Source organism: Vipera berus, assembly GCF_964194415.1.
Source record: "Vipera berus genome assembly, chromosome: 2".
NCBI lineage: Eukaryota > Metazoa > Chordata > Lepidosauria > Squamata > Viperidae > Vipera > Vipera berus.
In genome coordinates, this window is record NC_138203.1 from 264,259,870 (window position 1) to 264,283,003 (window position 23,134).

The 23,134-nt window shown below is 44.0% G+C and overlaps 2 protein-coding genes across 2 annotated transcripts in view; one reads left to right on the forward strand and one right to left on the reverse strand.

The window, feature by feature from the left end:
• TADA3 (transcriptional adaptor 3) overlaps positions 1-23,134 on the forward strand; it is a 701,258-nt gene that overhangs the window by 626,610 nt on the left and 51,514 nt on the right. The window lies entirely within an intron of this gene.
• PLXNB1 (plexin B1) overlaps positions 1-23,134 on the reverse strand; it is a 136,027-nt gene that overhangs the window by 74,958 nt on the left and 37,935 nt on the right. Inside the window, exon 3 of the mRNA XM_081319087.1 lies at positions 5,597-5,779. Coding sequence (XP_081175213.1) covers positions 5,597-5,779 — 183 coding nt within the window. The remainder of the gene's footprint in view (positions 1-5,596; positions 5,780-23,134) is intronic.

Sequence of the window (23,134 nt, forward strand, 5' to 3'; positions counted from 1 at the left end):
GTACTGGTCCACAGACTGGGGGTTGGGGAACCTTGTTGTTGACTGAAGATAGATGATGTCATATCTCTCCCCCTCTGTTGAAAGAGGGCTGTTCAATTTTACATAGATGGCCTCTTTGACCCCTGTCTCAAACCAGCGGTTGTCAATGTGCAAAACGTGGACTTTGATGTCTTTGAAAGAGTGGCCTTTGTCTTTTAGATGCAGATGGACTGCTGAATCTTTTCCTGATGGGTTTGTTCTCCTATGTTGTGCCATACCGCTGGTTTGAGACAGGGGTCAAAGAGGATCAAAGGAAACCTTCTTCCATGATGCTGTTACCCAAAACAGAAAGTCATTTATGCATTTTCCTATCTTGAAGTGCTGTGAATGGATGCCAAGAAGCCCTTAGATAATGGAATGTCCTCCTCAGAAAGATAGTTGCTTTGCAGGTCAAAGCAAATAACCCATTTTATTCTTTCAGGTCTTCTAATATTGTGTTCACGCTGTTACGATTTTCACTTTTCCTTTGGCTCTTTTTCTCCTTTTTCTTATTGTTTTGAAATTTACCTTGCTACATATGTGATTCTGCATTTTAAACTGTAAATGTTGTCATAAATTGCTTTCACCAACTATCGCTTCCTGTAAAGAAGCGTTTCTCAACCTCACCAACTTTAAATGTGGGGGACTTCAACTCCCAGAAGCGCTAGGTGGCGCTAATGCCCCAAAATGCAACAAGGTTGCTTCTCAGTGTGGACTAATTGGTGTAGACAGACAAGAAGCATTGCTGGGGCACCAGGTGTGTCCGTGGAGGAGGTACAAAGGTAATCCTCAATTTACAACAACCATTCATTTAGTGACCATTCGAAGTCACAATGGCAACGAAAAAAGTGACTTATGACCATTTGTTTACACTTACAACCACTGCAGCATCCCCGTGGTCATGTGATCAAAATTTGGACGCTTGGCAACCAGCCTGTATTTATGATGGCTGCAGTATCCGGAGGTCATGTGATCACCTTTTGCAACCTGCTGGCAAGCAAAGGAAGCCAGATTCACTTAGCAACTGCGTTACTAACTTAACAACTGCAACGATCCCCTTAATGACTGTGGCAAGAAATGGGACAAAACTCATTTAACAATTGCTTTGCTCAACAGTGGAAATATAGGCGTCAATTGTGGTCCTAAGTTGAGGACTATCTCTATTGTGATGTCACAGCACCCACCCTGTGGAACACCATCCCCCATGAAATTAATCTGACCTCAACCTCAACAGTGTCTAAAGAGCCTGGAAAACTGGTTGCTCTTCCTGGACACTTTGGGTTTTTCAACTGTATGTCATCTGCATTTTATGAGTGTTTTTATTTTTTTATTTTTTTTTTTGCTATCCAGAGTCATTACAGAGTTCAGCTGTTTTGTACGGTGAATATGAGAAATAAACAAAGATCACCATGCAAATGCTACAAAGTGTGTGGTTGCATCAGACTTCACAAAAAAGTCAATGGAGATTTTTAAGAAGAGACTAGACAATCACCTGTCTGAGTTGGTATAGGTCCACCTGGTTGAGCAGGGGGCTGGACTAGAAGACCTCCAAGGTCCCTTCCAGCTTCTATTCTATTCTATTCTATTCTATTCTATTCTATTCTATTCTATTCTATTCTATTCTATTCTATTCTATTCTATTCTATTCTATTGCAAGATCCTTGCGTAATGACATCACGCACATGGATCATTTTGGCACAGCAAGATTTGATATGGATACCGCCATGTGGTAGCCTTCACTTACCCATCATTGCAATTGGCCATTCCATCACTAACCAATACAGTTGTTAAATGAAACATCATGTGAGGGTGCCCAACTTATGATATCAGTTTCAGCTGCGGTTGTTAAAGAAATCTTTGGGTAATCGTTAAGGTCAACATCAAGTGACTATGACTTGTGATTTCCTGCCGCCTTCCCCAGTGCCTTTGTTTCTCTGAATCTGGCTATGAAGGTCCTCACGTGGCAATCATGTGACTGCAGGAAGCCGAGACAGGGGTGAAGCACCTGAATGGTGGTCACCTGACCACGGAACGCTGTGTTGCTGCAAGTTCAAGGTCTGTTTGTAAAGCTACTTTTTCAACACCGTGGTAACTTGGAACAGTAGCTGAATGAGGCAATGGTAAGGAAGGACTACCTGTACTGTAAAGCCTCGGCATGTCTTTTTGTCTGACAGGACAGTCAAGCTAAAGACAACTGAGCTTCAGTTTGGACATCTATGATGATCTTGCAGTTTCAGTCTTCTCATCTTTAATATGGAAACTGCATACCAAATACCAGGGTTTTCTCCTTTTCATGAACCCACCCAAAATAATTGCCATTCTGGATTGCAAAATCCTCCTTTTAGAAAAGAAAAGAAAGCATTTCTGGTTGATAGCTGAGAAAAACATGTAGTTCTAAATCTTGATTCAAGGTTGTATTAAATGCCATTGCCACTAATGCAGCGATATATCAAATCAAGGTTCATATTGCAAGTTATTTATATGTGGAAAAATGAGCTCGGTGACTTTTCCGAATTCATAAAATTACCTACTTTCCAAAGAAGCTGTACGTTTTATCAAATATACAGTGCAGGGCAGAGTGTTCTACACCTGCCTGCATTGCCAAAAAGAAGAAAAATTATTTAGAGATATGTAACATCATCATCATCATCATCATCATCATCATCATCATCATAATGTGTTTCTATAATTTACCACAAATACAGAAGTTGGTGCCAGTTGAGGAATCTCAGACTCTAATTTTTGTTGAAGATTCTGGTCATTGATGCAGCTGTGTGAAATCTCAGAATTGCTCAATTCACAAAAGCCACTCAAATTTCTAGAGATCTGTGATCAGTTTTATTTTATCTGAAAGCGGATGTGGCCTGTAATGTGGTCACAGGTAACATCAATAGAATTATTAGGGAAACTAGCCAAGCATGCGTGTGAGAGTATATTCCTTTATCTGCTACATTTTGTGTGGTATTTTTTCTTTGAGAGTTCCAAGGCAGTAGGCATGGAAATTTCCACTTACAAGCTAGTCCTCTCTTAACCAGCTTTCATGTAGCAACTCTTTGAAGTTACAATGGCACTGGGGAAAAAAATATATCTATGACCAGTCCTCTCATTTACCATCCCTGAAATTCATGTGATCTGAAATTATGTCCCCACAATTATGTGATCAAAATTCGGGCATTTGACAACCACTGCATATTGATGATAGTGGCAACGTCCTGCTTATCTCCCCCCTCATTGTCTCTCCTCTTTTGGCTGCCCGAGATGGCCGAGATGAGGTATGGCCGAGATGAAGAGGATGCTACACCTTCCTCCTACTTCCTCCATGCTTCCTAGAGGCGGGGTCACGCCCAGTGCTGGCAGAGCCCTCACAGCACCCCAGTACCACTGAGCCCTGGCCACCGCCTCCAACGGACCTTCTTCTTACAGAATAACAGAGTTGGAAGGGACTTTGGAAGTCTTCTAGTCCAACCCCTTCTCAAGCAGGAGACCCTATACCATTTCAGATCAATGGGTGTCCAGTCTCTTCTTTAAAACTCCCAGTGCTGGAGCATTCAGAGCTTCTGGAGGCAGGCTGTTCCACTGGTTAATTGTTCTAACTGTCAGGACGTTTCTCCTTAGTTCTAGGTTGCTTCTCTCCTTGACTAGTTTCCATCCGTTGCTTCTTGTCCTGCCTTCAGGTGCTTTGGAGAATAGCTTGGCTCCCTCTTCTTTGTGGCAGCCCCTGAGATACTGGAACTATCATGTCACCCCTCATCCTTCTCTTCATTAAAATAGACATGCCCAATTCCTGCAACCATTCTTTGTATGGTTTAGCCTCCAGTCCCCTAATCCAGACATGTCAAACACAAGGCCCGGGGGCCGGATCCGGCCCGTGAAGTGGTTTCATGCGGCCCGCAAAGCCATCCTGGAAACAGTGAGGGAACGGCCCCCGCTGCCTTGGCCCTGGCCCAGAGACCCTCCTTCTGCCAGAGACCCTCAGATCTGTCCCACTCCTGCCCAGGCCCCCATAGGCACCCTTGATACGAACGATGTAGAGCTAGCCACGCCCACCCAGTAGGCCGTATGCACTCTGGTCACACCCACCCAGTAGGCCACGCCCACCTGGCCCCCTGAGGGCAACCGCAGTGCTGATGCGGCCCTCAATGAAATTGAGTTTGACACCCCTGCCCTAATCATCTTTGTTGCTCTTTTCCGCACTCTTTCTTCTTGTTGTTATCCAAGGGGTAGCACAGGGGCTAAGCCAGGCAGTGGGCTTGTCCCCACCCCTCACTGCTGTCCCCATTTTGGTGGGGGGGGGGCAGAGAACAGGGTGGAATACAGCAGCCTCTTCACCTTGGCCATGCTGCACTGGGCAGAAATAAGGGAGAGGAAAGATGGGGCAGATGGGAGGAACTGACCTGGAAGCAGTTGACACAGGACAGAAGAAATGAGTTGGCCTCTAATAAAGGAGAGTATTTGTAGGTCAGGGTTGACATGAGGGGTCCTTGGTGCTCTCTGAGCATGGTTTTTTTTCTTTTTTCTTGCAGACGTTTCATTACCCAAACTAGGTAACATCATCAGTGCTAGTCAGAGTTGGCCTCTTTTGGCTTAGTGATCCTCTGAAAGCATCTCTTGTCTTGGAAGAACCAAAGCTTGAAGCTGGGGTCAACCAAGGCAGGAATGGCTTGGATTGAGGTGAATCTTTACCACCATGCAAGGTCCTGTTAACGACAACAACTGGGACTGCTGGAACTGCCATAGCTAAGCAGCCAGGTTATGTGATGTTTCACTTAAGAACCACTTTGCTTAGCAATGGAGTTGCCAGTCCCAGTTAGGGACATTAAGTGAGGACTGCCTATATTTCATTCCCAAAACTTTTTTCCGATCAGGCCATTCGCTTGAGTGTGGTTGGCTATAGCAGACATGTCAAACTCGCAACATCACGTGACGTCGCGCAACCTATCGAAGGCTTTTCGCCATTGCCGGCAATGGAGTGGGCGTGGCTTCCTGATGACACGTCCGGCCCACGGACCGGCAGTTTCACACCCCTGGCCTATAGCCACTCGGTTAATTCTGTGGAAACCTGAACCTAAATTTCTCCAATTCTGGTCACATATCTTAACCACTACATACATATATTCACTTTCATAATCTGTGTGGGATTTTTCTTGACCACAAATGTTTATTTTTTTATAGATTTTAGGCTACTCACCCTTGCACTCATTATATAATGAATATTTTCTAACTCAGACAAGCAAACAGTAAACAACAGCCTAATCAAGAAAATACCAAGAACTGACTGACAAGACAAACCAATTAACTATAAACAGACAGCAAACCCCACACCCTACTAGCACTGATGGTGTTACCTAATTAGGTAATGAAATGTCTTCAGGAAAACCATCAAGCTCAAGGAACCCCACAGTTCAACCCTGAGCTACAAATATTCTCTTCTATTGGTAAGATTTTTTCCTGAAATAGACTCAGATTTCTGTTGGGGCAAGGCATATAGAGAGCTATCCTCCTCTTGGCTGTAAAACCCAACGTTGAGAAATAATAAAATCATATAAGCTCGCCTTCCTCTCCAGTCTGAGCTTACTACCTTGTGTAGTTGGCCTTGACTGTCACCCAGGAAAACAACCGTGTGTCCATCTTCGATGCTGGCAGCCACGGCAGTTAGTCGGGCATTTGACTTTTCCAGGACTGGTGCTGCTTCAAGGGGCACTCGACTCGCCATGGGGCTGGGAGTGTGGTCCGACCCACAAGGATAGGCAGCCAAAGTGTCCTTTGGATGAAGGAAGAAAACATGATCAGTGGTTTTGACACAAATATATCATGATGAGTTCAAGAGTTCAAGAATACTCATCACTGCCCAGGGCACCGTTTCTCAACCTTGGCAACTTTCAAGATGTCTGGATTTCAACTCCCGGAATTCCCCAGCCAGCATGGATGGTGGCTAGAGAATTCTGGGAGTTGAAATTCAGACATCTCAAAGTATGTGGGTAGTAAGTGGATGGGAACAGAATAGAAAATCACATGAAGTTGTGTAGTGTACCAACAAATGTTGTCTCCTTCCATAATTTCGACAAAGATAGTCTCCTCACATAATTTAATAGTAGTAACAACAGAATTTTTACCCCACCCCTTGGCTGATGTTTGACATAGTCACTCAAATAAAGATATTCCATCACTGCTACCATCATCAGCATATTTGTAAGCACCTTCCGACCATTAAGTGATGGAGACAATGTCCAACCATTAGATAAAACTATGTAACAATATAATGTGCTTGCATTCGCCATCTTGGTAATTGTTCATGTTACTTGGACTGCATATAAAGGCATAAATTAGAGCCTTGGTGGAGCAGTGGGCTGATGCCTCCTTAAGTAACACCAGCTGCCTGCAATTAGTGCAGGTTCGCATCCCACCAGGCTCAGGGTTGACTCAGCCTTCCATCCTTCCGAGGTAGGTAAAATGAGGACCCAGGTTGTTGGGGGCAATTAAGCTGACTTTGTAATAATGCCGCTTGGGGGTGTGTGTGAAAGCCCTAACAAGCAGGCATATACATAGAATGAAGGCTACTGCTAAGCTTGTAAGCCGCCCTGAGAAGGGCGGGATATAAATGTAATAAAAATAAAAATAAATAAATAAATTAATTAATGTAATAAAATGTAATGAATTGTGTCTAAGAATAAAATAAATAAGTAAATCTGAGAGAGAGAGATCTGGGAATAAAATAAATAAATCAGAAGCCAAGGCATTCATCGCAATGCAATCGGGAGACAATATCAGAAACAAAAACCTTAATTGTTTTCATTGCTGACTGAAAGCATGGTAAAAGACCTCTTTGCAGAACATTTTCAAGGATTTGAAAATCAGCAGCAGATACATAGGGGAAGAGGTGGTAGGCCTCTAACTATTTCGATTGCAAACGCTTTAAGAGTTTCATAGAGAAGAACCAGCATGTGGAACTGTATTCCAGAATAAACCAGAAGCCAGCACAACCGATCAAAGCCCTCAGTTACGTGGTCTCTAAATTGCAAAACAGTCAGTCACCTTACCTTCTATGTTTTCCGAAATATGTGGCTTCTGCCCTTTAATTAGACTGTGCCGGAATAATCTAAGGCAGGGGTAGGCAACCTTGGCTCTTTTATGACTCGTGGAATTCTGGGAGTTGAAGTCCACGAGTCATAAAAGAGACAAGGTTGCCTACCCTTGACTAAGGCAATTTTGCACTACAGCTTAAACTGCTTGTTTCTGAGGGGTGCTCCTTAAACCAGCTTCAGAAAATCCAGCCTGGATTGCACAGGGCCAGTTGGTGCTCTGTTTGGACTACAGCCATTGACTGTTTGCTTCCATCCATGCAGGGATTGGTTGCCTCCTCTGTCTATTGGTCTATCTCAGTGGTGGCGAACCTATGGCACGGGTGCCAGAGGCAGCACTCAGAGCCCTCTCTGTGGGCACCAGCGCCATGCCTCAGAGGTGGCAACTGTCCCTCTTCAACCAGCCACCTGCTAACTTGCCGAGGTCCTACATGGCCGGATGCATCCCAGCATGGCTGCTTTCCCTCCCCCCCTACCCCGTCCCTCCTGGCCTCGCATGCTCTCCTTTTCCCAGGCACGACCCACTGCATCGCCTCCTCAGCTGTCGGTCGACCATCCATCTCGGAGGTGGCTTCTTTGAACTGCTGGGGATGGGCTGCGGAGCCCCAGAGTGCGCCGGTTGAGGGGCCGGCAAGCTGTGACTACTGATGGGCACCGTCGGCCCCCATGTGCTTGCTGGCTTCTGTGTCCGAGGGCCGATGGTGTCAGGCAACAGCTGCCCTGGCCCTTGCCTTGCCCCATGGCAATGGCACCCCAACCCTGCCTCACCTTATCCCGCAGGACAAGCCTCCTGCCTACCGCCACACCTATCAGAGACCCCCTGGATCTCACCCAACCCTGCCCACCCCCCAAAGGTGTCCCTCCCCACGAGCGACATTGAGGTGACTACATCCACCTTGGCCACATCCACCCAATCTTCCATGACCACCACAGCCACAGCCACCCAGTAGGCCACACCCACCTGGCACCCAGCGATAAATAAGTGGATTTTGGGTTGCACTTTGGGCACTCAGTCTCTAAAAGGTTTGCCATCACTCGTCTATCTTTTAGTGATCCTTCCCATCTCACAATTCCCTGTGCCTTTCTTTTGCTTTTCCAGATGTTGGCTGCCTTTATACCCCCTTCCACACTATCTTTGGCCCTAACGCAGAGGTCACTGCTGGATCATCCACAGAATTATAAAACAATGGCACCTGCCGATCGAGACAAAACACAGCAGCCCAACAGGCCAGGAAGAAATGGCTTCATGGAAGGGGAAGGTGCTGTAGTCCAGGGCTTTTCAACCAGTGGTACGGGTACCACCTGTGGTACATTGCCACCTGGCAGGTGGTACGCGACCGTCTTAGAAAAGTGGTAGTGGGGGAGGGGAATGAGCTGAACTGGTGGCAGCACTGCACAAGCCTGAGCGAGAGACAGCTGGAGCTGCAGGGCTGTTAGGGCTCAGTGGAAGCGCCAGGATCAGTGCCAGACTCCAGCTGGAGCTTGGCGCTGATCCTGGCGCTTCTGAGCCCAGAAGAAGCACCGATCAGCTGGAATGTTGCAGCATCTCCAGGGTCTTGTGATTTACATTCAGGGTGATGTGAAGTGACCAAAACCTGCTGCAACCACCCAGCAGATGGGGGGAATAAAAACCAAACACCCCCCCACCCCACCCCCACTGCCAATCAACCTCGGACAGGAGGAAGAGCACCGCTGGGCAGGCAGGCAGGTGTCTTGCTCAGCTGTGGCTTGGGGGGCACTTTTTAAAGTGCCGTTGTAACTTCAAACAGTCACTAAGCAAACTGTTGTAAGTCGAGGACTACCGGTACTTCATCACTTTTTTCCTTTTTTTTTGGTCATCAAGTTTTTGACACCTTGCTAGGCGACTGGTGGTACTTGGGTGTTGCCATATCCTAAAAGTGGTACAGTGGGTGAAAAGGTTGAAAAGCCCTGCTGTAGTCAAGCGGAGCTTTATTAAAATAGTATACAAATAGTCCTCGACTTACAACCACAATTGAGAGCAAAATTTCCATTGCTAAGCAAGGTTGTTGTTAAAGTGAGGCGAGCCCAATTTTTTTTGCCATAGCTAAGTGCCTCACTGCAGCTGTTAAGTAGATCACATGGTCATTAAGTGAATCTGGCTTTCTCCATTGAATGTTCTTGTTGAAAGCCAGCTGGGAAGGTCACAAATGGCAATCACATGATCCCAGGATGCTGCAATCATTGTAAACACATGCTGGTTGCCAAGCAACCGTATTCTGATCACGCTGGCTGTGGGGATGCTGCAATGGTTGATAAGTGCAAGGACAGGCCATAACCACTTTTTCCAATGCGTTACAACTTTGAATGGTCACTAAACGAATGGTTGCAAATTGAGGACTACCTGTAGATCTGAATTCAGCTTACGGTGGGCCCAAATAATTAGAGTAATCCAAGAAAAACTTGGGACATGTGATGCCAACACCCACTCATGAACCGTACTCAGAAAAAAAAAGGTTAGAAAGAAGCTGATAAATCATGTAAAATGGCGGGAGGGGACTTTAATAAAGTCTCTGGCAATCAGCTTCTTTAGCACACAGCACTCCTTTAAGTAGGGATTTATCATTTCCACTCCTCATAGCCAGCCAAGATGGGCGCAGGTCCAAAATGCATGAGCTTGGCCTCGCTCCTCCGAGCAACCTGTCCATCAAGCCGCTTAGGCTGCATGAACCGAAAATCATCGTTTCTGAAGCACTGCCTATCTCTGTCATCTCACCAGCACCTGTTCCAAATGTGAAGTCCTAGCTGGGAGAGACACAAGTTATTCTATCAGCAAAGTCCTTTGCAGACCTGTGCAAAGCTCCTGCTCAGCAGTCTAAGTAGTATGTCAACTCAGAAGGGCTGCTATCTCTCTGAATCACCACTTTTGTATTTGGCTCTGGATTACAGACTTCCATTGTGTCTGGGAGACGGGGATTTATAAATCACAATCCTGGGCAGAATCTGAAAGAAGATGGACTAATTTACAATGGAAAGCACATTGCTTCCTCCAATTAAAACTCTCTTCTTCTTCCTCCACGTTGACGGTGCAATGATTCAAACCCAGCCTGATCTCTACCACAGTTACCATCTGTTCCATTTGCTGGTCATTCCCCAAACCCACTTTTTCTACACTTGTCCCCATCAAATTCATATTGCAAAACAAGAGTTCACTATAACTCCTCTAAGGGTAAGATGTGAGCCTGGGAGGACTTTATCAACCCTGAAGTTGGTAAAAGCTCCCTAGTCATCACTTAACAATGGGGGGTGGGGAGGGGTGCTTGTTTGTCTCCCCAAGCTTTAGCCAAGGGCTGAGAATCAGCTAGAGCAGGGGTGTCCAACTTTGGCAACTTTAGACTTGTGAATTTCAACTCCCAGAATTCATGCTGGCTGGGGAATTCTGGGAGTTGAAGTCCATAAGTCTTAAAGTTGTCAAGGTTGGACACCTCTGAATATTAGTCTTGTCAGGCCCAAAGCCAAGAATGACACGTGGTAGGTAATTCTTCCAAGCTGATGTCTTTATTGTTTACCACCTAGCTTGCCAGACTAAGTACTCTATTATCTGCATCTACCATATCCTCTGTGAACTATTAGGGAGGGGCTGTCTTCGCCCTCTTTCTCTCACACATAACATCTGGGCTGAGTTGCCCCTTACTTCTCTGAAATGCACCCCTCTCCCCTGGGGATCCAGTTCCTCCCTAGATCCCATCACAAGTCCTCAGTGTCAATAGCATTAGTGCAAACACTCAAAAGATACTTATTTCAGAACTGTTCCTTGATCTGGGCAGCCAAGATGTAGTCTAGACAGGGCTTCTGTTGTGCCTTTGTTTTGCCTGCTCCCTTGGATTTGATGGAAATGGAGTCCAGTTATTATCCTCCACTTAACACCCTTCCAGGTTTTCCTACTGCTTCTTCTATCCCTTCCCTTCCCACAACCGCAAAACCAACAAACAGAAAATAAGACAGTTAAAGAGGCTAACATCTTATTAGGTCTCCTAGTGCACTGGTGTCAATAGCACAATTTATCTACGCAGGACACCAAAATTAATTAGAAGCTGACCTAAGCCAGCTTGTTTATTAGAATCTGACAGCAACACTCCAAGGCCAGACACCTGCAAAAACCAAAAAAGCAACCAGCTACGTATCCTCCCCAAATCATTATGAAACCAGTTCATCCCTTAGTCCAATCTAAGGCAATTCCAGATGTTTGGGATCACAATTCCCATAATTCCTTGTGAGCCGGCCTGTTTTAGGAGCAGATGGGAGGTGAAAACCCCTCCATATAGCCAAATGTTCTGCAACTCCCACCATCACAGTTATCTCTTGCTATCATGTGTATCCTTTGTCATTATTTCTGTGGCTGCTTATTCACCAGCTATCTGCACTGAGAGACTTCATTTCAGACTTGGTTTTCTTATCTCAGAGCTTTGGCTTCTCTTTTCCCTAGCCAAACAATGTGCAAATGTAAATATGCAGGATGCTATATTTTATCATGGAAATCAAGGAAGAAGAGAGTCTCGTTGGACTACAGCAGTTAAACAAATGAGTAAGCCAGTCTTGATTTATTGGGCCTGTCCAGGACTTCCACTCTCTAGCCCTGCATAAAAATTTTCCTGGAGCTGGCTAGAAATCCTACGAGCTAAATTTAAAGAGGCAGGATGCCCTCTGGGTCCAAGAAGACGGCCTTATAGAAAACAGGAGGAGAGATTCAGCCTGGAAATAAGGAGAAATTTCCTGACAGTGAGACCAATCAACCAATGGAACAGACTGCCTTCAGATGTTGTGGGAGCTTCATCACTGGAAGCTTTCAAGAAGCTTCTACCATCTGCCAGAAATGGTGTAGGGTCTCCTGCTTGGGTGGGGTGGGGGTTTGGAATAGATCAGAGGTAGGCAACCTTGGCTCTTTTATGACTCGTGGACTTCAACTCCCAGAATTCCTGAGCCAGCGTGGCTCAGCTTGGAAACCTCTCCCTTTCCCCTCAGCATGGCTGGCTCAGGAATTCTGGGAGTTGAAGTCCACGAGTCATAAAAGAGCCAAGGTTGCCTACCCCTGGACTAGATGATCTAGAAAGCTCCTTCCAACTTTTTTATTCTGTTCTATTCTAACAGATACGCTCTTCTGTGAAAGGGAGCACATTTGCTTGGGACATTCAGCTATGCTGTTGCCCAACATTTCACATGAAATCTGTTTTAGCTATGGAAAGTCTGGCAACAAAGATCTCTAATCCAGGGCTCTCCAAACTTGGCCCTTTTATGACTCGTGGACTTCAACTCCCAGAATTCCTCAGCCAGCGTGCCTGGCTGAGGGATTCTGGGAGTTGAAGTCCACGAGTCGTAAAAGGGCCAAGTTTGAAGAACCCTGCTCTAATTTTTTGGAACTGGTGGACATCTCTGAAGTTTTGAAAGCATGTTGTGGTTTTTCAGGCAGATGACAGAAGCTGGTCCAACCGTGCAAATGATACTGGTTACTTGCTATGCTGGGTTCTGACCCAGACCATAAAACGGTGGTGTGGGGAAAAGGAAGACTAACTCTTCTTTATGCTTGTTTCCTGCCAATCATTGCCCTGAAAGCTATTTTTTTCCAAAGTATCCCTGCAAATAGTCTTTAAAAGCAAAAGGCCAGAGGCAGAAACCTCCCTGAGCTGCAGGCCAATCCCCATCGAGGTCCTGCAAGGCTGTGTTTTCTCAGAAAAAGAAAACATGTTTCAAGCATGCATTTCTTTTTCTTTTTAGTATTCTTCATGTCCCGTGCAAATTGATTCAGATACACATAGAGGTAAGCCTTGATTGTCCAAAAGATTCTCTCTCCTTCTCTCTCAAAAAGTGATTTATGACCTATCCTCCAAGTTACAACCATTGTAAAAAAAACAAAAAACAACCCCATCCCCATAGTCACATGATCACAATTTTGGGGCACTTGCTCACCTGCTTGCATTTATGACCAGTTGCAGCATCCTGCAAGGAAGCCAGATTTTGCTTAATGACCAAATGATCTGCTTCACAACCATAGAAAAAAATCACTGTAAAAATTGAGTCCGGTCCTGTGATGATTTACTTAATGAAAGTATCACTTAGTGACTAAATCCTGGTTCCAATTAGGGTCGTTAAGTTGAGGACTACCTGTCCTTATGAATTCCTTGTCACCCAAACCCTAATCTGAAATAACACAGGTTTGCTGAAGTTCATTCAGATCATCAGAAAGCCAGGCCAACGGTTTTGTAGAGGAACTGACCAAGCTAATCTTTTGTCTGGTGTTTTTAGCTGTCCACCAAATGTTGAAAATAGAAACCAAAGTTGGCTTGGGAATTTCCTGAAAAAATGACTTCCAGAACAAACCTGTACAGAAGGACTGACTGCAAAATTGAGCAGAGGAAAAAATAGACTTTTGCCTAAAAAAGAACAGAGAATGACCACTGTCAGGAACCAACTAAGCTAAAAAAATGCCTCTGGCAATAAAGCTAAGAGATAGAATGTGGAGATGACCACAAAAGAGATTTTTTAAAAATCCTCCCTTAAATTAAAGGCTAAAGGTTAAGTTCTCAAACCACTGGGTTAGTCCAGGTCCCTACAACATATTTATGTAGCTGGAATCGTACAGTGCTAAGCCAATACTGAGGAGATAGGATGGTCCTTCCCACAGTTCTTTTTTTATTCAGCCATGAGATTTATTTTGATACTGTACATCTATTTCAATAAAGACATTATAATGGCAGTCACCCATAATGGTACTACTCACAGCATCCGGCCTCAGTGTTTAGCCCAGTGGACACTTAATTGTTAGAGTAAAGGAATATGTTGTACGGCAAAGAAAGTCTAAAGACCAACAGTTATGACAGTCAAGATGGTGACCAGTACTATGTAATCAACATCTTGCCCATTTTTTTTACATTTATTGCTCTCCCTTTTTATTTTTATTTTTATCCTCCCCTGCAGATTCCCCTCTCCCCCAGGGGCATTCAACTTATCTAACAAGTTGACATTTTACATCTTGAGAGGATGAAATGAGTGTCAAACCTAGCAGGCAGTTTGAAAGGGGTGGTGGTGGTCTCTTTTAAAGATTACATCTATAATCTGGTGGCGCAGTGGTTAGAATGCAGTACAGGTAGACCTTGAGTTATGACCACAATTAACTCCTAAATTTATGTTGCTAAGTGAAACATTTGTAAAGTGAGTTTTGCCCCATTTTACAACTTTTCTTGCCACAATTGTTAAGTGAATCACTGCAGTCATTAAGTTAGTAACATGGTTGTTAAGTGAATCTGGCTTCCCCATTGGCTTTGCTTGTCAGTAGAAAGAGATCACATGACCTTGGGACACTGCAACCATCATAAATAGGAGTCAGTTGCCAAGTATCTGAATTTTGATCATGTGACCATGGGGATGCTGCAACAGTCGTAAGTGTGGAAAAACAGTCATAAGTCACTTTTTTCAGTGCCGTTGTAACTTTGAACGGTCAGTAAATGAACGTAAATCAAGGACTACCTGTACTAAAAGCTGACTCTGCCCACAGTCTGGAGTTTGATCCTGATGGACTCAAGGTTAACTCAGCCTTTCATCTTTCTGAGGTCGGTAAAATGAGGACCCAGATTGTTGGGAGCATCATTATAAACCACTCAGAGAGCACAGTGGTATATAAGTGCTGTTGCTATTGCTATATAGTTAGTCCTCAACTTATAACACTTTGTTTGAACTGTTTGTTTCCTAGTTGTATGTTTTCTGGTCATGGTGATTCCTGCCTTGCTTTGGACTGACACCGTGCCTTGACTTGGATTGTGCCTTGGAAACTGTGGACTTTTCTTGCCTCATGAACTCTCTTATGTTGTGGATTTACCTTTGTGTGGACTAGCATTGATTTGTTTATGGCTGGACTTAATTGGGACATTTGTGGGTTTTCTGGTGAAGGGAATTGCTGGGGAATATTAACAAACCCACTACTAGACCACAGCTATGTGTGTGTGTGTGAGCGAGGAGGACAGCACAGGACTACCTGTGTTTGACACCATTTTAGAATTACAATTCAGGATGTCACAACACAATTCTCTCTTCACCAGTTGTTCATCTTAAAGTCTCTTCTAGTTTAGTGCTCCATTACAGTAGCAAATCTAGAGACCTACTTCCTGCTTTTCATCCAGATAGAGCTGATTCATCTTTCTGTTCTTTTCTGCCCTAAACAAATAAAAACGTAAAATATAAAAATAACTCCTCCTTGGCGTCCTACAACTAAAGGAAACACATCCACCAGGAATTGAGAAGGAGGCTGTTTTCCAGTTCGGGTGCTAGCTTGTGTGTGCTCCTTCCCTTAATAACTCCATTTACCGTAGCTCATGGCTGAGAGATCATCATGTCTGCAGCAAAATATGCCAGGTTTTAAACCAGTCTGGGTAGTCAGGACTTTTAACATCCCTCTGATCTGCAGGCCATCATATATCCTCCTGTGTCTTTCCTCATCTTGCGGTGTTTGTACATCAACCTGCTGTGTGAGTCACAAGAGGCACCCATCTGTGTTCCTGGCAGGGCTTTTTTTGTCATAGAACGCTCAGAACGGAGTTCCGGCACCTTTTTTGGATGGAACCTTGTAGGGTAGGCAAGGTGGGTTGTATGACATGTGTGAGTTCCGGCACCTTTTTCTTTTACAAAAAAAGCACTGGTTCCTGGCCAGTTACCACCCTCATTTGGAATAAAAGGGAATACAGGAGTAAGAATAACTGGGACTCGGTTATCTTTTTTTGTTTTTGTCAAGAATCTTAAATCCCTCAACCAGGGTTAGCTGGAAAGGACACCTATTTAGAACTAAATAAATTCGGAGAATTTTTTTCCTCTGAGACAGTTTGGTTTTTGTTCTACACCAGAAATAAACTAATCTCTTATATCTTACACTCAAAAGTCCCAAACTACTAGGTGCCCCAAATCTTCCCTCTTGCAGTTTAGGAGTTATGTCTGGAGAAGAAATAAGGTTTTCTCATTTCTGCTGTTTAACCACTGAGAATTTTAAATTCTTGTCAATCTAATGAAATCAGCCAGAGGTGAAATAAAATTTTTTATCATCCTCCTTGATTTGTAACAAGCTGTTAAGTAGCTGGTTCTTCCCAAACAACACACTGTGTTGCGCTCTCTCTCTCTCTCTCTCTCTCTCCCCCCACCCCCAAAAAAGACACTGCCTGGGCAATTATAGCTGTAAGTATAATCCAAGTAGTCCTTGATTTATGACCACAATGTAGCCCGCAATTTCCTTTGCTAAGCAAGACAGCTGTTCAGTGAATTCTGCCCCATTTTACGATCTTTCTTGCCACCGTTGTTAAGTGAATCAATGCAAGTGTTAAGTTAGTAAAATGGTTGTTAACTGAATCTGGCTTCCCCCTTGAGTTTGCTTCTCAGAAGGTCACAAAAGGCAATCGCATGATGCTGGGACACTACAACCATCATAAATACATGCCAGTTACCAAGCATCCCCATTTTGGTCACAAGAGGGGAAAATGGGCATAAGTCACTTTTTCCCAATACTATTGCAACTTTGAACTGTCACTAAATGAATGGTTGTAACTCGAGGACTAACTGCATGCAAGTTGGCTGAGTGGGGAACACAGTAAAGCTCAGTGTTATAACTGCGAGCTTTTTAACTATCATTTATAAATTCTGAGTTGGTGCTAGGTGTGAGCAGCCATCACAGTAAATGCTTCAGGGATGAGGATTTTCAATTTTCAATTTTCCAACAAGTAGTTGGCACTTCCTGTTTGATTTCTCCTCCTCCTCCTCCTCCTCCTCCTCCTCCTCCTCCTCCTCCTCCTCCTCCTCCTCCTCCTCCCTCCTCTGAAGAGTTTTGGCTGGCTGCAGTTTTCTAAAAATCCTCCCTGTCACCCCTCACCTCTCTCCTAAAAGCAGGATGGATATTTGATGGAAAGCCATGCTTGGGAATCTGGAGGCTGGCCAAGCAGCTGCAAAATTGGGGTTGGGGGTGGGGTAGGTGAACAGGAAGATGCTTAAATCAGAGAAGTGGCAAAAGAGGAAGCTTAACTCTTCCGTTGCCAGGAAGAACCAAAGCGGCAAGAAAGCCATTTTCTCTTCTTTTATTCTATTTTATTCTGCTCTGTCTCCCAAGACTTGGGAAGATTTTGTTATCTCCAGCTACCTGATGCTTTGAACTGGCTGTGCCTGAGCCTTCTTTGAATATAGGGCAAAGAAACCGGGAAGAATAGGGCTGTGAAGGGTGTGTGTGTGTGTGTGTGTGTGTGTGTGTGTGTGTGTGTGTGCATTCACTTGTGCATTTGCTCTCAGAATTGAAAATCAGTTGACCGCGGAAACCCCTCAGCTGTTACCATTTAAAATATTCTGTCTAGGACAGGGGAAGGAAGAAAAAGCTGGATCCACACAATGTAATTTTTCCAGCTCATTGCCATAACATGCAGCAATAGCCACGAGTGAGCATGGCCTTCCTCAAAAAAAGAACTACCATGGCTACAATAGCTCCTCTTATATTTATCCTCCAAGATTTTGTCTAGATGTTAGAGGCACTAAAGAATAATTATAGACAGGAGAAACAACAACAAAGGATATTGCCTGTTTCTCCCTTCTCAGCTTCCCAAAAGCCTCTTGGGAATAGTGTGACTTATGAAAACTATGCTGATGCGTTTTAGGATGACCTGATATCTTCCAGATATTGGGACAATTTCCATCACAGAATCATCAATCTAGGAGTACCCGGTCTGGGTACTCTCCTAATACAGTGGTAAGATTCCCCAGCCAAAGTGGACACGGCAAAGATTTCTGGGATTTTTGTCCACATATCTGGAGGACGCCACAAAAGGAAGGTAACACCATCAGTCAGCAGCAAGACTTTGGAAAATATTTTTACAGCGCTCAGTCCAAATAGATGCTTTATAATACGGAAGTCAAGATCACAAATCATCTAGCTACAAACATCTCCATCCCCAAACATTTATGTTTCTCTGACTACCAAAAGTGTTTGTGTGTATTGAGAGAGGAGAAGAGTTAATTATTTTTGAAGCATATGATTAGGACATTTGAAACAACAATTTAGAGGTTCAATTTATAGCAGGAAAAAAAACAACCCACGCAGAGTTTAAATTGCCTATTATTCTCTTGTGCAGTGAAGTTAATTATGATGCTACGAATTTCTGTTTAGTACTGCTACAACAGCAATTACAAAATTAAATATTGTCTGTGATGTGCAAAAGTGTCATAGAGAAGGCAGTGTTTACCTGCGTCAATTAAAAGACATGCCCTGTGAATTATAGTATCTTCCTTAATATACAACTGAATATTGGATTATTTTTTTTGCACTTTCAGAATCAATGTAGGACAGGGGTGGGCAATTAATTTTCTCAAGGGGCCATGTGACAAATTGGGACTTTTGCGGAGGGCCTATCCAATAGGGCTGTGAAGGTGCATAAGCACGCATGCAAGCACATACATAAACTGGGGTCAAAAAACGGCAAGTGCCTTCAAAATAGAAGCAATGCAGTTGTACTGCATGCACGGCATACACTTATTTACATTTGATTTCTAATTTCTAATTGAGGTCACGCACACTGGACAGGGACACCCAAAGGGCCAGATAGGGCCCGGGGCCATAAAATGCCCAGGTCTGATCTAGGAGAACCAAGATTTAGGAGGAAAGTGTCTCTCTAAGAAAGAAGGCCAAGGAAAATCAGGACCAATGAAGAGGCAAGGAAAGCTTAAATTTCGTATCTCTTCTTCGGATCTCAGATCAGGCAAGATCACTGTTTCTTCCTGTGTGGCACTTCTGAACAAGGCTCCTGCTTCCCTGTTGCTAATGGCAGTTTGTTCTCTCACCCAGCTGGGCAGCGACAAAAAATACCAAACAAAGTTTAAGGGGCCAGGTGCTCTCCACACCTTACCTTCCTGTGCCTGATGAGGTGTAAAATGACAGCAACACATCTGGGGGTTACGACAGCTAGCTTATTGAAATGTCAGGTTAGTGCTGTGAAGAGAAGCTGTTTTCTTTAGGAAAGTGAGGAGGAACTTTTAAGAAATGTTTCATTTTAGTTGGTTGTTGTTATTATTATTGTTGTTGTTGTTATTGTTATTATTATTGCTGTTAAAACTTTCAGTAAAGATTATATTAAAAAAGAAATGAATCCAGAACAAAAGGACCATGATCCTAACTCTTTCACACAAATCTATCTTGTAAGCTCGCTTAATTCTGGGGCTCAAATTTAATACTATTAAACTGGAAAAGCTACAAAAGGATGCAACTAGAGTACTCAACTTCCTTTTAAGGAAACACTTGGGTAGATAGAGGCATGTATAAAGCAGGGGTCCCCAAATCCCAGGCTGCCGCCCGCTACCAAATCACAGCCTGTTTCCAACCGCACCACGCAAGCGATGGGCAAGTGTGCACCCGTGAAGCTCTACTCGTGTGAATGGTGGGTCCTAGCACTCATGCACAAAGCTCCACTTGCGCGAGCAGAGGGTGTTTGAGTGGAGGGCGTTTGTGATCACGCATGAAGCTCCATTCCATGTGAATGGAGCTTTATGAGCGAGCACTCTCCGTGCACTCTGCTCAATTGCCCTCCACTCGTGCGAGTGGAGCTTCACATGCGAACACACATGCAAAACTCCATTTGTGCGACTAGAGGGTGCGTGTGCCTGCCGCTTGCACTAATGGAGCTGTGCGCGCGCACGCGTGCCTGTCACGCACATACCGCGCTGGGCCAAGCCGCCAAGGTTGGGGAGCACTTAGTGTAGAGTACCAGAATCATGGAGTTGGCAGGGACCCCAGAGGTCATCTGATCTAACCCCTGCTCTGGATAGGACCCCCTAGAGCAGTGTTTTTACAACCTTGGCATCTTTTAAGATCTGTAGATTTCAGCTCCCAGAATTCCCCAGCCAATATTCCACACAACTTATAGATGCCGAGACTGAAAAACGCCACAATAGAGCATCTTTGACAGATGAGCAACTGTAGTGCCCAAGATTGGACACAATGTTCCAAATAGGATCAGACCGGGCCAAAATAGAGTAGAACTATTAATTTCCATTAGTTACTCTAGGCCAGGGGTAGGCAACCTTGGCTCTTTTATGACTTGTGGACTTCAACTCCCAGAATTCCTGAGCCAGCTGGCTCAGGAATTCTGGGAGTTGAAGTCCACGAGTCATAAAAGAGCCAAGGTTGCCTACCCCTGCTCTAGGCAGATGATCATTAACCCTAAAATAATGTATGCCTTTTAAGCAGCTGCATCATGCTCTGGCTTTGGTTTTAACCTGCAGCAGGCAAGCTTCTCTCCCTCCCTTATCAGGTGAAGTTGAATTATGAGACATTCTGAACAGGCAAGAAGAAACTTTTCACTTGGGACATAAGTCAAACCACAGACACCGGGGCAGTTTTAAAAGAGGATTAGCAAAATTAATAGACAGAAAAAATATCAGTACTCATGATAGTTGCACACCTCCTCCAGGATCAAAGCCAATATCCTTCTCAGTGCCAAATGCTCAGGAATACAAGACGAATGGGTTTATGCTAAAAAAAACCTCCGTTGATGTCTACTACGTCTATTAGAAAAACAGACTTCTGGACTTAGAATAGAATAGAACAGAATAGAGCTGGAAGAGACCTTGGAGGTCTTCTAGTCCAGCCCCCTGCTCAAGCAGGAGAACTATACCATCTCAGAGAAGTGACTGTCTAGCCTCTTCTTAAAAATCTCCAGTGATGGAGCACCCACGATTTCTGGAGGCAAGCTGTTCCAGTGGTTGATTGTCCTCACTGTCAGGAAGTTTCTCCTTAATTCCAGGTTGCTTCTCTCTTTGATCAGTTTCCAACCATTCTTTCTTCTCATCCTCTGGTGCTTTAGAGAATAATGTGACCCCCTCTTCTTTGTGGCGGCCGCTCAAATACTGCAGTACTGCTATCATGTCTCCCCTATTTCTTCTTTTCTTTTGACTAGCCAAACCCAAGTCCTACAGCCGATCTTCGTATGTTTTGGTCTCCAGGCCTTTGATCATCTTAGTTGCTCTTCTCTGAATTTTTTTTCCAAACTCTCAACATCTTTTTTGTGATATGGTGACCAAAACTGGCTGCAGTATTCCAGAGGTGATCTTACTAGGGTTTTATAAAGCGGTACTAATACTTGGCGTGCTCTTGATTCTATGCCTCTGCATATACAACCCAGGATTGTATTACCTTTTTTGGCGGCTGCTTCACGCTGCTGGCTCATAGTCAGGTGATCATCTACTAGGACTCCAAGGTCCCTCTCACAGTTATTGTTTTTAAGCCAGGTCTAGCCTAATCTGTACTTGTACCTTTGGTTTTTTCCTGCCTAAATTTAAAAATTCATTCACCTCTGTACCAGCGTTAGCTGGTCTTACTCTGTGACCAACAAAGCAGATCATTCCTAAATTAGATCAGAAACGACCTGTGTGCTGAATTAGGCCCAAAGCATCTATCAGTGAAAAGAGACTGATTCTAAGCTATTGTGCTGAGCATGATACAGCCTCTTGGCCAGACCTGGGAATTTTATGGTCCCCAGGCAAGTACATGGATAGAGATTGTTTCATAGGAGAGTATGCCTTCCTTACAACTTGGTGAGCCTCTGCAGACTAATAGAGAAGTTAAAGAATATAATTTGTCCCATCAAAGGGTAATCAAACCAGAGTTCTCACTCAAGGAACCAATGACCACGATCAAATTATCCTATTTTGGACACATTCTGCACAGACCCAGATCTCTGGAGAAGCTCTAATGCTGGGAGAAGTGGAAGGAAAGAGAAGAAGAGGACAACCAGCAGCAAAGTGGATGAGCTCAGTTACAGTGGCAATGGATGCACTGTTAAGAGGACTTAAAAGACCAGTTTGGACAGATCATCCTGGAGAATATCTATATCTATAAGATAGAATATCCATCTACTGTATATCTGTAAGAGCTGTGATGGCGCAGTGGTTAGAATGCAGTATTGCAGGCTAACTCTGCTCACTGCCAGGAGTTTGATTCATTCGATCTTGACCGGTTCAAGGTTGACTCAGCCTTCCAGCCTTCCGAGGTTGGTAAAATGGGGACCCAGATTGTTGGAGGCAATATGCTGACTCTGTAAACTGCTTAGAGAGGGCTGAAAAATACTATGAAGCGGGACTGCCCCCGACCTCCGTTCATTCCGCCGGGACCTGAAGACCTGGCTCTTCGAGCTCTCTGGCCCAGGCTGAGAATTTTAATTTTAATTTTAACTGGGGTTTTTATTTGTTCAGGGATTGATATAATTTTTTAAATTGTTTTTAACTTTTGTATTTTTCGTTTTAATCACCCTGTAAACCGCCCTGAGTCCTTCGGGAAAGGGCGGTATATAAATATAATAAAATAAATAAATAAAATATAAGTCAATTGCGACTGCTATCTATTGTATGTGGTCTCTAAGAGTTGACACTGAATTGACGGCACATAATCCATCAATCAATCAATATCAAAAAGTAATTTTGTTTCCAAGTCTTCTAGCTGGCCAGTGCTCCTCTTGACTCTGAAAGGGAGGATAGCATATAACAAAAAGGAAGGCATCACCATGGTTTTAATTAATTTAATTTTAATTGCCAAAGCCCATTTTCCTTGCATAAGATGATGGAAGGAATAGGTGAAGGAGCTAGCAGGGAAAATCTAGCCTATGTGCAGAGTAAAATGGTTAACAGCACAGAATCTGTGATGATGTTGATAAAGATATGTTAGTCCAGGTCAGCTTAACACACAAAGGCCGTGGTTTCCTCCCTCCTTTCAAATTGGTACCAAACTATACTTTCGATATGACACAGAGGGAGGGGAATATGAATGAATGCATGACTTCAAAGTAATCCTATCAGCTGCTTATTTTTAACTGAATTTAAAAGAAAATGGAAAAAAATTGTCATGGGGAAAATAGAAGGCAGGAGTATTAGGTGAGTTCGCCAATTTGAATTCAAGAAAAATGAATGAATAAATGAATGAATGAATGAGCAGGACAAAAGTCTAATCATCATCATCATCATCATCATCCTTAGTATTGCATCATAGTGTTTGGACCATGTCCTCCAGCAAACTTCTTAAA